The 15,729-nt window shown below is 44.4% G+C and overlaps 1 protein-coding gene across 3 annotated transcripts in view; it reads right to left on the reverse strand.

The window, feature by feature from the left end:
- The window catches only part of tpp2 (tripeptidyl peptidase 2), a 277,723-nt gene that overhangs the window by 160,733 nt on the left and 101,261 nt on the right, over positions 1-15,729 (reverse strand). For all 3 annotated transcript variants that reach the window (XM_068034106.1, XM_068034105.1, XM_068034107.1), the window contains exons 11-12: positions 12,175-12,323; positions 8,754-8,869 (exon numbers count right to left, since the gene is read on the reverse strand). In XM_068034106.1, the coding sequence (XP_067890207.1) occupies positions 8,754-8,869; positions 12,175-12,323 (265 nt within the window). The remainder of the gene's footprint in view (positions 1-8,753; positions 8,870-12,174; positions 12,324-15,729) is intronic.

Raw genomic sequence — 15,729 nt, forward strand, 5'->3', positions numbered from 1 at the left:
TTTACTGATGATCGAGAGTAGACTGATTGGGTGTTAATTGGCTGGGTTGGATTTATCCTGCTTTTTGTGTACAGGACATACCTGGGCAATTTCCACATTGCAGGGTAGACGCTAGCGTTGTAGCGGAATGAACTGAATTGGCTGAAGACTGGCATCTGTGATGCTGGGGACTTCAGGAGGAGTCCGAGATGGATCATTCACTCGGCACTTCTGGCTGAAGATTGTTGCAAATGCTTCAGCCTTATCTTCTGCACTGATGTGCTGGGCTCCCCATCATAGAGGATGGGGATATCTGTGGAGCCACCTCCTGCAGTTAGTTGTTTAATTGTCCATCACCATTCACGACTGGATGTGGCAGGACTGCAGAGCTTAGATCTGATCTGTTGGTTGTGGGATCGCTTAGCTCTGTCTATCGCATGCTGCTTATGCTGTTTGGCATGCAAGTAGTCCTGTGTTGTAGCTTTACCAGGTTGACACCTCACTTTGAGGCATGCCTGGTGCTGCTCTTGGCATGCCCTCTTGCATTCTTCATTGAATGAGGGTTGATCCCCCGGCTTGATGGTAATGCGAGAGTGGGGGATATGCCGGGCCATGAGGTTACAGATTGTGGTTGAATACAATTCTGCTGCTGCCTGACAGTCCACAGCGCCTCATGGATGCCCAGTTTTGCATTGCTAGATCTGTTCGAAATCTATCCCATTTAGCACGGTGATAGTGCCACACAACACGATGGAGGGTATCCTGAATGTGAAGATGGGACTTCGTCTCCACCAGGACAGTGCGGTGGTCACTCCGACCAATACGGTCATGGACAGGTGCATCTGCAGCAGGCAGATTGGGAGGATGAGGTCAAGTATATTTTCCCCTCTTGTTGGTACCCTCACCACCTGCCGCAGACCCAGTCTAGCAGCTATGTCCTTTCATACTTGGCCAGCCTGGTCAGTAGTGGTGCTACCGGTCCACTCTTGGTGATGGACATTGAAGTCCCCCATCCAGAGTACATTCTGCACCCATGCCACCTCAGTGGAATGGTTATGCCTGGGACATTGTCTGTAAGGTATGATCAGTGAGTATGACAATGTCAGGCTGTTGCTTGACTGGCCTGTGAAACGGCTCTCCCAATTTTGGTACAAGCCCTCAGAAGTTAGTAAGGAGGACTTTGCAGGGTTGACAGGGCTGCGTTTGTCGTTGTCGTTTCCGGTGCCTAAGTCGATGCCGGGTGGTCCGTCTGGATTCACTGGGTTAGGTACAACTGAGTGGCTTGCTCGGCCAGTTCAGAGGGCATTTTCAGAGTCAACCACATTGCTGTGGGTCTGGAGTCACATGTAGGCCATACCAGGTAAGTATGGCAGATTTCCTTCCCTGAAGGGCATTAGTGAACCACATGGGTTTTTGTGACAATCCACAATGCCATAATTAGATCATTAGACTACCTTTTTAATTCCAGATTTTTAAAAATTAATTGAATTCAAATTCCAGCTTCTGTCAGTTTTGGTCCCCTTACCTGAGGAAGGATATTATTGCCATAGAGGGAGTGCAACGAAGGTTCACCAGTCCTGTTCCCAGGATGGCGGGACTGTCCTATGAAGAGAGATTGGGGAAACTGGGCCTGTATTCTCTAGCGTTTCGAAGAATGAGAGGTGATCTCATAGGAACCTATAAAATATTTCAAGGGATAGACAGGGTAGATGCAGCTAAGATGTTTCCCCTGGTTGGGGAGTCTAGAACCAGAGAACACAATTTCAAAATAAGGGGGAAGTCACTTAAGACCAAGATGAGGAGAATTTTTCTTTCCTCCGAGGGTTGTGAATCTTTGGAATTCGCTATCCCAGAGGGCTGGGGAAGCTGAGTATTTTTAAAGCAGAGATTGACAGATTTCTAAATACAAATGACATAAAGGGATATGGGGATAGTGTGGGAAAAAGGCACTGAAGTGGATGATCGGCCATGATCGTACTGAATGGCGAAGCAAGATCGATGGGCAAAAGGGCCTACTACTGTTCCTATGTTCAACCTTGCCCGCCTAAGAGCGAAGACCAAGGTGCGGAAAGTCCTCATCAGGGAACTCCTCTTTGCTGACGATGCTGCATTAACACCTCACATTGAAGAGTGCCTGCAGAGTTTCATCGACAGGTTTGCGGCCGCCTGCAACGAATTTGGCCTAACCATCAGCCTCAAGAAAACGAACATCATGGGACAGGACGTCAGAAATGCTCCATCCATCAATATTGGCGACCACGCTCTGGAAGTGGTTCAAGAGTTCACCTACCTAGGCTCAACTATCACCAGTAACCTGCCTCTCGATGCAGAAATCAACAAGCGCATGGGAAAGGCTTCCACTGCTATGTCCAGACTGGCCAAGAGAGTGTGGGAAAATGGTGCACTGACACGGAACACAGAAGTCCAAGTGTATCAAGCCTGTGTCCTCAGTACCTTGCTCTACGGCAGCGAGGCCTGGACAATGTATGTCAGCCAAGAGCGACGTCTTAATTCATTCCATCTTCGCTGCCTCCGGAGAATCCTTGGCATCAGGTGGCAGGACCGTATCTCCAACACAGAAGTCCTCGAGGCGGCCAACATCCCCAGCTTATACACACTACTGAGTCAGCAGCGCTTGAGATGGCTTGGCCATGTGAGCCGCATGGAAGATGGCAGGATCCCCAAGGACACATTGTACAGCGAGCTCACCACTGGTATCAGACCTACCGGCCGTCCATGTCTCCGCTTTAAAGACGTCTGCAAACGCGACATGAAGTCCTGTAACATTGATGACAAGTCGTGGGAGTCAGTTGCCAGCGATCGCCAGAGCTGGCGGGCAGCCATAAAGGTGGGGCTAAAGTGTGGCGAGTCGAAGAGACTTAGCAGTTGGCAGGAAAAAAGACAGAAGCGCAAGGGGAGAGCCAACTGTGTAACAGCCCCGACAACCAATTTTTTCTGCAGCACCCATGGAAGAGTCTGTCACTCTAGTTTTGGCCTTTATAGCCACTCCAGGCGCTGCTCCACAAACCACCTCCAGGCGCTTACCCATTGTCTCCCGAGACAAGGAGGCCAAAGAAGAAAGAAGACTGTTCCTATGGATGTGGTGTATTTGAATTTTCAGAAGCCTTTTGATAAGGTTCCACACAGGAGGTTAGCAAACAAAATTACAGCACATGGGATTGGGCTGGGTGGGAGCGGGGGTGAAATATACTGGTATGGAATGAGAATTGGTTAACAGACAGAAAAACAGAGAGTAGGAATAAACAGGTCATTCTCAGAATTGCAGGCTGTTACTAGAGGGGTACCACAACGATCAGTGCTAGGCCACAGCTGTTCAAAATCTTTATAAGTGATTTGGATGTGGGGACCAAATATAATATTTCCAAATTTACTGATGACACAAAACTAGGTGGGAATGTAAGTTGTGAGGAGGATGCAAGGAGGCTTCAAGTGGATTTGGACAGGCTAAGTGAATGGGCAAAAACATGGCAGATGGAATATAATGCGAATAAGTGAAGTTATTCACTTCCATAGAGAAAACAGAAAGGCAGAATATTTCTTAAATGGTGAGAGACTGGGAAGTGTTGATGGCCAAAGGGACCGGGGTGTTCTTGTTCATGAGTCACTAAAGGCTAGTATGCACATGCAGCAAGCAATTAGGAAGGCAAATAGCACGTTGGCTTTCATCGCAAGGGGATTTGAGTACAGGAGTAAAGATGTCTTGCTGCAATTGCATAGAGCCTTGGTGAGACCGCACCTGGAGTATTGTGTATAGTTTTGGTCTCCTTATCTAGGGAGGAAATACTTGCCATAAAAGCAGTGCAACGGAGGTTCACCAGACTAATCCCTGGAATGGCGGAATTGTCTTATGAGGAAAGATTGAGTAAACTGGGCCTGTATTCTCAAGAGCTTCTAAGAATGAGAGGTGATCTCATTGAAACTTACAAAATTCTTACAGGGTGTGACAGGGTAGATGTGGATAGGATGTTTCCTCTGGCTGGGGAGTCTAGAACAAGGCTGTCCAAAATACGGGCCACAGGCCAGAATCCATCCCGCCAAAGGTTTCCATCAGGCCCACCGATATAAACTATACCCGGGGCCGTTCCTCATCCTAACCAGGGATCCATGACTGGAGATGAAAAATTTCACATTGTCAGACTGGCTTTTAAAAAACATCACAAGTGTCAGCTTCACAGCTGCTTGGATCAGGACCAGCAGTTTCCCAACGTCAGACAGATTCGGGGTTTTCCGGCAGGTTCCAACTTTTTTTTTTAAAAGCCCGCCAGAAAACCGAGAGAGAGAGAGAGAGAGAGAGAGAGAGAGAGAGAGAGAGAGAGAGAGAGAGAGAGAGAGAGAGAGAGAGAGAGAGAGAGAGAGAGAGAGAGAGAGATGGAGAGCAAGTGATCAGATCACTCCTGACAGATGGACATCTATCCAGAATACTCCGCATCGCTACCAACAAGTGTGCGGGCTACACTGACTACTTGTGCAAACAAAAACAATGCCAGATATCGCTCTAAATCAGTGTCCAGCATAGTGAAGAGAAAGTAAGTCCAATAAATTAGTCTTCTCATTTAAAACTTCTTCACAAATATGTATATTTGTTGTTTTGTTTAACAGTAAGATACATTTTTAATGCCTTTACCTTTCCAAAGTTGTCTCACCAGTCCCCAATCCAAGACAAAATTTGAAATATGGCCCCCACAATGCAAAAAGATTAGACAACCCTGGTCTAGAACAAAGGGACACAGTCTCAGAATAAGGGGCAGGCCATTTAAGACTGAGATGAGGAGGAATTTCTTTTCTCAGAGGTGGTAAATCTTTGAAATTCTTTACCCCAAAGGGCTGTGGAAGCTCAATCATCGAGCATATTCAAGACAGAAATCGATAGATTTCTGAATACTAATGACATCAAAGGATATGGGGATAGTGGAGAAAAATGATGATGAGCCATGATCTGTTTGAATGGCGGAGCAGATTCGATGGGCTGAATGGCCTACTCCTGCTCCTATTTCCTTTGTTGCTAGCAGCGTGAACAGCATGCCAGCATCAAGGAACCTGCTCAGCCCCACATTATGACTATGGTAATGAGTTGGGAGCATCAGGTTTGCAGGCTGCCCACCTCCAACAGAACTGGCATGGGCAGGTTGCAAATTGCGACCCCCCCCCTGCCCAAAAGCAGGGCAGTCTAATTTTTAGCCTCTAGAATCGTACAGCACGGAAAGAGGGCAGTCAGCTCATCACGCTGTACCAGCTCTTTGAAAGAGCTATCTAATTAGTCCCACACCTCTGCTCATTCCGCATAGCCGTGCAAACTTACCGTTTCAGGTATATATCCAATTCCCTGCTTGAACCACTTTTTCAGGCAGTACATTACAGATCATGTTGAAAAACCCTGATAATGACTATAACTACATTACTAACAAAATGGATACACCGCATACAATGATTACAATACACCATTCAGGGCAGATACTAAGAAATTAAATTTTAGCATCAATTATTTCAAATATCAGTCAGACTAGAAAACTTTATGCTTCACAAATAATGATAATGCTGTGCTACTTCAAAGTTTAATTTTAGCAGTCAACATTATAAAACATACAGTCCACTGACAAATACTTAGCACTTCACTACTAAAATAGACTGACAGCATTTTGTGATCACTGAAATTTCTATGGCATTATTCTTGGAACTGCCATTGAGGCAGTGGTATCAGAATATTAAAATGGTATGTGAGAAATGTGTAAATAATTGTTCATTGCCTGGTTTGTCTTGTTTGTTTTCTTTAAAATAAGTGATATTCAAAATAAAACTGATTTTTTTTCCTGATTCCCTCCAAATATAGCCTGGTTTTTGGCCCCCCGCAACTTTCTTTATTTTGACAGAAAATAAAGTATTGCATTCATATAGCATTCCATGGCCACAGGATACCACAAAGCGCTTTATAGCCAATTAAGAATCCGAACAAAAACTCTTCAGATATTGCCTCAAACTTTTCCACTTTATTTTTCTTCTGCTCTTTTCTGTCTCTATTTGCATGTGTGTAGCGTGTATGCATGCTAGCGTAGGAGCTAAAAACACGGGGTGTTTAAAATTAAACCCTGTTACGGTAAAACCAGGTGCCGGCTGAGAAGGACCCCTAGACCTCTTTCTCAGCTGGTCGCAACACTAATAACACTTCTTGAACCACTTTACGATATGAATAAAAATAAAAGCAATCATTGAAAATTTACAGTGCAAATATGTGGTTGGAAATTGCTCATTATTGCTAAGACAGTTAAAGTTACCTTCTGTGCGTATCAGGACAGGCATGTTAACGTCACTGTTTTAAATTATTATGACAAGATGCTCAATAGTCAGTTCTCACATAACATGAAGAATTACATTTTTGAAATCAATTTATAAAGTGCACTTTGAAAATCTGAGTTTGCCCCAGTCTTTATTTGCAAAAGGTGGTTAGGTTATACAAAGACATATGAACGCATGAATATATGACAGGCAGGAAAAAACCAAGTGACCTGTTGGTCAGATGGTTGGATCATCATGACCAGATAATTCCCAACACCCCCACAGCCATGTAATCTCCTGGAAGAGGCAAAAAATGAAAGTAACCCAAAGCCAATAAAGGAAAAAAAAACTCAAGACAACTGGAAGGCTGGGTTGCTTTCACTAATGTTATGATCGCCATGGAGATCACCAACAAACCAAAAGAATCAGATCCATCGACTGACCCCAATTTAGGAAACAAAAACCAATCGGACAAGATTTCACTTTTATAAGTTTTAACTCTCAAACCAAAACCAACATAAATTAAACACTAACAGTTAAATTGCAGTTGGCAGATATATTTTAAAGGTTATATGTTAATTATCAGATGCAACAAAGAAAGTTCTTACAAATCCTCTGAGCAGTCCTTACAATCAAGATGCGCTAAACAGTCCCAAAGTACATCATAATCAGGAACTTCCTCAAGTAGTTTTCCCAGTCCTGTCCTCCAGGATGCACATACGGAATTAATAATGGCCCATCGATAGCGAGTGATGCAATCTTTCGTTTTACGGTTCAGTCTCGTCTCTCGAACAACCTCGCCCTCAACCACACCTGTCCTGATGCTGCGGTTCTACTGATAATTAAGTCACCAAAGACAACTGCCACAAACAGCATTCGCCGAGTCAGCCCTCAAAGTCCAGGTCCCTTTGCCAGCAACCAAAACAACTGCTCCAAGCTGCTGCTGAGCAGTCTGTTACAATTCCAAGCAGCTTCTCTGGTAGCACAACAGCTTGCAAGTCCCAGCTTGTCTCTCTAGAACAACAGTTGGTTGTTTTTGCTTCCACCCACTGCAAAAAGTTCTTCTAAACTGAAAACCTGAGCTCCAGTCACATGTCTCTGATCATAAGAGTGTGTTTTTCAAACTGGTTAGGAGCAGCCTGTCTTTTCCAGGCTCTCTAGAGTTTTCAGTTTCATTTCCAGTGAATAACTGTCTCAGAAGAAAACCCACAAACTTTGAATCCAAAGTCATAGCACCTAACAGTCCTTTCAACAGGTCAGCTATACAGAATGCACAAAGACTCCATCACACTAAATAATTTAATATTTTGTAATTTAGAGACAAAATGGGCAATATGATGAAGTGTTGCTTAAGATCCTTGGGAGGGAAATTTCACATTAGATTTTTAATTTCTAATTTCAAGTTATGTTTTACAGTCATTAACTAATCTCCAAGATATAGAATAATTCAGATAATTTTATAAGATAAAACTATGGGGGGAATTTTATGCTTTCCCCCGATGCGAATCTGGAGGTGGGGAAAGCATTAAATCAAGAGGGACAGAGGCGGTGGGCGGGGTGGGTAGTGCCCTGCAACCTTCCTGCTTCCACTCCAATTAAGTGCCTAGCGGGAAGGCCCATGGACGGCCTTCCTGCCCTGCTGCCAATTGAGGCCATTAAGTGGGCAATTAATGCCTAATTAAGGGACTCATTTGGCCCCAGCTGGTATTAGCCCAGCAGTGGACAGGCCTGTCGCCACATGGGGAGCACGCCATGCAAGCCCTTGCGGGTTGCTTGCCAGCTCTGGGGTGGGGTGGGGGGCGGTGGGTGGGAGGGGGCGGCGGAGCGGTCCCTCGTTAAAAGCCACTTAGTGCCTGATCGAGGAACCCGGCCTCAGGAAGGGGGGGGAAGGCGCTGACAGCCATCCCCTGCCCCCACCACCCTCGCTGCCAACACCCTACATCCCCCTCCCCCACGACCCCCACCCCTCAAAACCCCTCTCACCCTAACTCACCTGTAGCCTATCACCTCCAGTGAGTCCATTACCGGTAGCAACCACCACCAGTGTCCTTAATCCCAAGGAAGGCCCGCCACTGTCCACCTAAGTGCCTAATTGGCATGCAATGCAGTGGGCCTTCCCTACAGGAGGCAATGCGGGGCTCCCACCAGCGCTTCAGCCGGTGGCCGAGACCCCCGGCATCCACATAAAATCCCCCCCCCCCCCCCCCATGTGTGAGATAGAACTGCAATCCAGATGGAATTAAAAATGAGATATACAATTTTATATCACAAATATATTGTTAAATTGTGAGAAGATTGAATTCTGTCAAAAAGGGCACAACATATTAGGTCACATCTAACTGTACCTCATCTAGTCTGTAAGATCTTAGCAAGAACTCAAATTAGATAACTGACATTTGACAGTGAAGTCAATTTCACTTTCTTCAAACCATCCCAATGAGTAAGCCCAGTTTAAAACAAAACATACAATATTAAAAACATACCTGAATTACACCATGTCCTTGTGCAAATACTTCAATATCACCAACCTTCAGGGCTGTGTTTTCAAGTGCTCGCCGAATGAAATGAACTGTGTAACGAACACCGTTAACTTTAAGACCTATAAAATGTAATACATGTTACTCTCCAGAAAGCCCAATGGTGAAGGATAAAACAGCAACCAATCTTAATCTTTATACACTATTATAAGCATTTATTCACAGCGATACACATTTTAATATGCACTTCAATTCAAACCCCAGTTCCAATCTGCTCATATTTATAGCAGCCCAAGTGAATCACTACTTAATGCCCACCCCCCCGCATCCAATTAAACACAATTAATATACAACTAACAAACATAACTAAAATGTAATAAAAATATTGGGAAAATTGAAGCTATTGTCTTCGGTCTCCGCTCCAAATCCATTCCCTAGCTACTGACTCAATCCCTCTTCCTGGCAACTGTCTAACACTAAACCGACTGTTCACAACCTTGGTGTCATATTTGACCCCAAGATGAGCTTCCGACCACATATTCACCCCTTCACTAAGACCCCCTATTACCACCTGCATAATATCATCTGACTTCACCCCTGCCTCAGCTCATCTGCTGCTGAAACCCTTATTTTGTCTGTTATCTCTAAACTTAACTATTCCAAAGCACATCTGGCTGGTCTCCCACATTCTACTCTCCATAAACTTGAGGTCATCCAAAACTTTGCTGCCCGTGTCCTTACTTGCACCAAGTCCTGTTCACCTATCACCACTGTGCTTGCTGACCTGTGCTGGGCCCTGGTCAAGCAACATCTTGATCTTAAAATTCTCATCATTGCTTTCAAATTCCTCCATGGCCTTGCCCCTGGCTATCTCTGTGATCTCCTGCAGTCCACAACTCTCCGAGATATCTGCACTCATTTAATTTCAGGCTCTTGAGCTTCTGTGATTTTAAATGCACCACCACTGGTCGCTGTGCCTTATGCTGCTTAGACACTGAGCTCTGGAATTCTCTCCCTAAAGCACTCTGACACTCTATTTCTCTTTCTTCCTTCTTAAAGCCCACCTCTTTGACCAAACTTTTGGCCATCTGCTCTAATATTGCCTTTTGTGGCTCAGTGTCTAATTTTGCTTTATAATGCTCCTGTGAAGCACTTTGGGAGGTTTTATTACGTTAAAGGGACTAAATAAATACAAGTTGCTGCTGTTGTAATTAGAATACTAAATAATATAAGTAGAACAGTAAAGTCAGAGGAAGCAATGCATGGTCAGATCACAGAGGCACAAGCAAACCTGTAATTTATTTAGCAACTGAATTATAGGGTCTTCTGGACGGATAGACTCATATGAGCTAAATGGCATTACTTAGCTACATTTACCTTGTGAACACAGTCAGAATTTAAGTTGAGGTTTCCACTTTTGAAAATGTGGGTCCAAATTATTTGTCTTCTCCTACTTACACCAAAGCTGACCAGTCATCCTTACATGATCAAAAAAGATCACAAAACTATATTTTGTATATTAAAATGTATTAAAAATGTATTATTAAGTATTTTATGGGACTGACACAATAGGTTACGACACCTCTGGGATCTGAGCTTTACTCTGACTCTGCTCAAACACAGGCTGAGAGTCCAGATGATGTGGTGAGGGATTGAAAATGAACAAGGGTAAGAAGAGGTACATTCTTAGGCCAGAGAGCATGTAGTTTGACAAAAAACAATCAGCATACGTCATCCACCACCACAACTTCCATTATATAGTACCTTTAATGTTAATATGATTCCAAAGCTCTTCACAGAAGGCATTTAGAAAATAACCAGCAACTCAGGGAAGAAGCGATTAGCAGGAGTGACCAAAAGCTTGGTTTATGAGATTAATTTTGAGGATGATTTTCCTTTTAGAAAAAAAGGAGAGGGTGAAAGATAGAGCGTGTTTAGGGAGGTAATTCCAGAAAGTAGGTATAGCTAGGTGTCATCAGTACACGTGGAAGCAAGCCTCACGTCAGCATGCAGATAAGGTGGGAAAGGGGTTTGGAATGAATCCTCAGTGGACTCTGGTTGCAATGGTGTGGAGGTCTGAAGAAAAGCCATCGTTGGAGATGCTTGTGTTATGTTCAGGTAGGTAGTTGTGGAACTATGCAAAACCAAGAGCTAGCAGAGAGGTACTGGAGAAGGATGGCAGAGATGACTGCTTCAAACTCTGTAGAGAGCTCAAAGAGGATGAGGAAGAGATAATGCACTACAGTTACAGTCATTGAGAATGTTGTTTATGACTGGTTGGGCCATTTTCATACCATGGGAAAGACAGAAGCTAGACTGGAGATGCTTAAAGAAAATTACAATACAGATGGAAACAGAAATAATGGTACATTTAAGGACCTTAAGACAAAAGGGACATTGGAGAAAGGGTAGCAGTGGGCAAGGATGAAATGGTTAAGAGTGGTTATCCTGTACCTGACTTGGCAGTGCCTGATATTGATGATCAGTGCAGATAGAGAGTATTTCATTCTTAGTGCTAATGTACTATAGCTACATGCAATTTACCAAGAAAATTATTTCACCTATAATTATAATCAAAATTGTACTTTAATAAATAAACTAAAATTTTGCTCAGCAAAAAAAATAGGAATTTTAGGGTTCCCTAACATAAACACTTGGGTAGTGGACCCACAGAAAACATGCTGCAGGCATTTCTATACTGCACTTCAATTTAGAGTGCTTTGTTAGAAATGCACTAAAAGACATGTGTGCCTATAGATTATGCATGCTGAACATAATTTTTTGACACTATCAGAGCCAAGTATCTAAAATACATCAGTGGACGAGACAGAAAACAAAGCAATTGCTTATACACGCAAAATAATATGGGAATTTATTGAATTGCCTAAAACGTCTGATCAGTTTTGGACTTTGATATAGAAATATTACAGTTGTGGTACCATTTACTTTTCTGTTTCAAAATAGCTGAAGCCTGAAGCTAATGATCTATGATCCATCCCACAGCAAAATCAATGCTAATAACCCTCAACAGAATATGGTCCCAGCCTATCATGATACACACACTATAGTGAACATCCTACAGCGCAATGAGCCAGAATCAAGTTGACTTATAATGAGAGTGAGTGGAATATGACCAACATTTTGGCAAGATCTGAAGGATAATGCTTCCACATTTAAATTAGCTTCTTTGTCACTAGGACCAAAGTACTACTTCAGGCTAATAATGCATTTTAGTCCTTCGATGTATAGATTAGACTACTTTATTGAATAAGCAACTGCTTGAACCATATCTACCAAACATTCGAGGAAATTCTATGTCTACCTACTTCCAGTGATCAGTTTGATAATGATAGGGCATACTGGTGGGGAAAAACATTATTCTGTTTCCACACACTATTCAGTCATTTGTTGCAAGACTATTTGTTACCTGAGAGCAGCAAAGCAATGCCTCCACAAGCATTTGGAGAAGACATTGAGGTACCATTCATCAACTGTGTCCCACGTAGTGTCCAGTTTGGGACAGAAGCTATGGCACCACCTGGTGCACTGATACTCACTCCAAGAGCTCCATCCGCACTAAAAAAAAAACAATCTAGTAACCTACATTTTTAAGATCAAACAACAGGCAGGAAGAAAAGCTATTCTGTTTGCAATACAAAAAAAGTTAATTTACAATGTTTTTAAGAACCTCCAATGATACAGCATTATATCAATAGTCCTAATGCAGACCATCCACTAAGTTAAACACTCACCCCCTTCACCACAGTGGTTGCAGTGAGTACCATTTACAAGATGCACTACAGCAGTGTACAAAGGCTTCTTCGACAGCACCTCCCAAACCTGTGACCTCTACCATCTAGAAGGCCAAGGGCAACAGGGGCATGGAAACATTATTACCTACAAGTTTCTTTCCAAGTCACACAAATTCCTGACTTGGAAACATATCACCATTCCTTCATTGTCGCTGGGGCAAAATCTTGGAACACTCTGCCTAACAGCACTGTGAAAGTGCCTTCACCACACAGACTAGAGCAATTCAAGAAGATGCCTTCCCAAAGGCAATAAATGCTGGCCTTACCAGTGACGCTCACATCCCATGAAGAAACAAAAATAAAATTGTACAGAACAGCAATCTTCATCTTCAGGCCATCTGAGACTTGAATCTTAAGGCTTCACCAACTGCAACAATTTCAATTGCCAAATTGGTAGCATCAGAAATTAAGCAGGTAAACATTCACCATAAAATTTAACCAAGAGGAACTAAATAACTTCAGAGCAAAGCTGATGCAGAAAGTTCAAGAGGTTCCATGTCACATATGGATAAAATGCCATTTCCAAAGCTTTATGTTGAGTATTCCATATATACCTCTCTTCTCTTTGGCCTCCTTGTCACGAGAGACAATGGGTAAGCACTGAGAGGTGGTCAGTGGTATGTGGAGCAGCGCCTGGAGTGGCTATAAAGGCTAATTCTAGAGTGACAGACTCTTCCACAGGCGCTGCAGATAAAATTGGTTGTCGGGGCTGTTACACAGTTGGCTCTCTCCTTGCACTTCTGTCTTTTTTCCTGCCAACTGCTAAGTCTCTTCGACTCGCCACTCTTTAGCCCCGTCTTTATGGCTGTCTGCCAGCTCTGGCGATCACTGGCAACTGACTCCCACGACTTGTGGTCAATATCACAGGACTTCACGTCGCATTTGCAGACGTCTATAAAGCGGAGGCATGGACGGCCGGTGGGTCTGATACCAGTGACGAGCTCGCTGTACAGTGTGTCCTTGGGGATCCTGCCATCTTCCACGTGGCTCACACGGCCAAGCCATCTCAAGCGCAGCTGGCTCAGTAGGGTGTATATGCTAGGGATATTGGCCACCTCGAGGACTTCTGCGTTGGAGATATGGTCCTGCCACCTGACGCCAAGGATTCTCCGGAGGCAGCGAAGATGGAATGAGTTGAGATGTCGCTGCCATAGAGCAAGGAGAATGAGTGAGACCAGCGGTGTTTAAAAAGAGCAGCGGCAGCGGGAAAGAAAGAGACTGAGTGAGAACAGCGGTGTTTAAAAAGTACTTCTTTAAAAAGGCCAAACAGTGACATCACAGGAGAGCTGCAAGGTGATTGGTTGGTGAGTTGCAGCTATTAGAATACCTTAAAAAAAAAAGAGGAAAGTTGTTTTTTTTGTTGGAAAAAAAATCTCTGGTGATAAGGTGAGTAATACTGAAGTGTTTTTTTTTTAAGGACTTTGGATTGAAGTGGGTAGAACAAGGCCCCTAGTATAATTAGTATTTTTAATTAAGGGAGTAACTAATTAACCTAAGGATAAGTCATGGCAGGAGAGCTCAGCCCCGTGATATGCTCCTCCTGCGCTATGTGGGAAATCAGTGACGCTTCCAGTGTCCCTGACGACCATGTGTACAGGAAGTGTATCCAGCTGCAGCTACTGGCCACCCGCATTACGGAGCTGGAGCTGCGGGTGGATTCACTGTGGAGCGTCCGCGATGCTGAGGACGTCGTGGATAGCAGGTTTAGTGAGGTGGTCATACCGCAGGTAATGGCTGCACAGACAGAAAAGAGATGGGTGACCACCAGACGGAGTAGTACGCGTAGGCAGGAGTCCCCTGTAGCCATCCCCCTCTCAAACAGATATACCGCTTTGGATACTGTTGGGGGAGATGACCTCCCAGGAGAAAGCAGCAACAGCCAAGTTCGTGGCACCACGGAGGGCTCTGCTGCACAGCGGGGGAAGGAAAAGGGTTGGAAGAGCTATAGTGATAGGGGATTCTATCGTAAGAGGTGCAGATAGGAGTTCCTGTGGCCTCAAACGAGACTCCAGGATGGCATGTTGCCTCTCTGGTGCTAGGGTCAAGGATGTCTCGGAGCGGCTGCAGGACATTGTGAAAGGGGAGGGTGAGCAGCCAGAGGTAGTGGTCCATATTGGTACTAACGACATAGGTAGGAAAAGAGATGAGGTCCTGCAAAGTGAAGATAGGGAGTTAGGCAGAAGGTTAAAAAGCAGGACCTCTAGGGTTGTAATCTCAGGATTACTCCCTGTGCCACTTGCTATTGAGGGTAGGAATAGGAGGATTAGGCAAAATGAATGCGTGGCTGAAGAGCTGGTGTAGGCGGGAGGGCTTCAGCTACTTGGATCATTGGAATCTCTTCTGGTGCAGAGGTGACCTGTACAAGAAGGACGGGTTGCATCTAAACTGGAGGGGGACCAATATCCTTGCGGGGATGTTTGCTAGTACTACTAGTGTTTAAACTAGTCTTGCAGCGGGGTGGGACCCAAAGTAGTAGCCTCTCAGATGAGATAGTTGAGGCAAATGTAGAGGTTAAAGCAAGCAAGTCCAGTAGGCAGGCCGGGCAGGGGCAGGACAGGGAGCGTGGAAGGTCTGGTAGGCTAAACTGCATTTACTTTAATGCAAGAAGCCTTACAGGTAAGGCAGATGAACTCAGAGCATGGATCAGTACATGGGATTGTGATATTATAGCTATTACGGAAACGGGGTTGAGGGATGGGCAGGACTGGCAGCTCAATGTTCCAGGGTACCGATCTTTCCGGTGTGACAGAAGTGGAGGTAAGAGAGGAGGGGGAGTTGCACTATTGATTAGGGAAGACATCACTGCAGTACTTAGAGAGGATATCCCGGGGGGAATGTCCAGCGAGGCCATATGGGTTGAACTTAGAAATAAGAAAGGGGTGATCACTTTGATGGGATTATACTGTAGGCCCCCCAATATTCAGAGAGAAGTGGAGGAGCATATATGTAGGGAAATCACAGATAGGTGTAGGAATTATAGGGTTGTAATAGTAGGTGATTTTAACTTCCCTAATATTGACTGGGACTGCCTTAATGCGAAGGGATCAGATGGGGAAGAATTTGTTAAGTGTGTCCAGGATAGTTTTCTGAAGCAGTATGTGGATGGTCCTACTAGAGAAGGGGCTACACTTGACCTCCTCTTAGGAAATGAGGCTGGGCAGGTGGTTGAT

The sequence above is a fragment of the Heterodontus francisci genome, chromosome 6 (assembly GCF_036365525.1).
Source record: "Heterodontus francisci isolate sHetFra1 chromosome 6, sHetFra1.hap1, whole genome shotgun sequence".
NCBI classification, from domain to species: Eukaryota; Metazoa; Chordata; class Chondrichthyes; order Heterodontiformes; family Heterodontidae; genus Heterodontus; species Heterodontus francisci.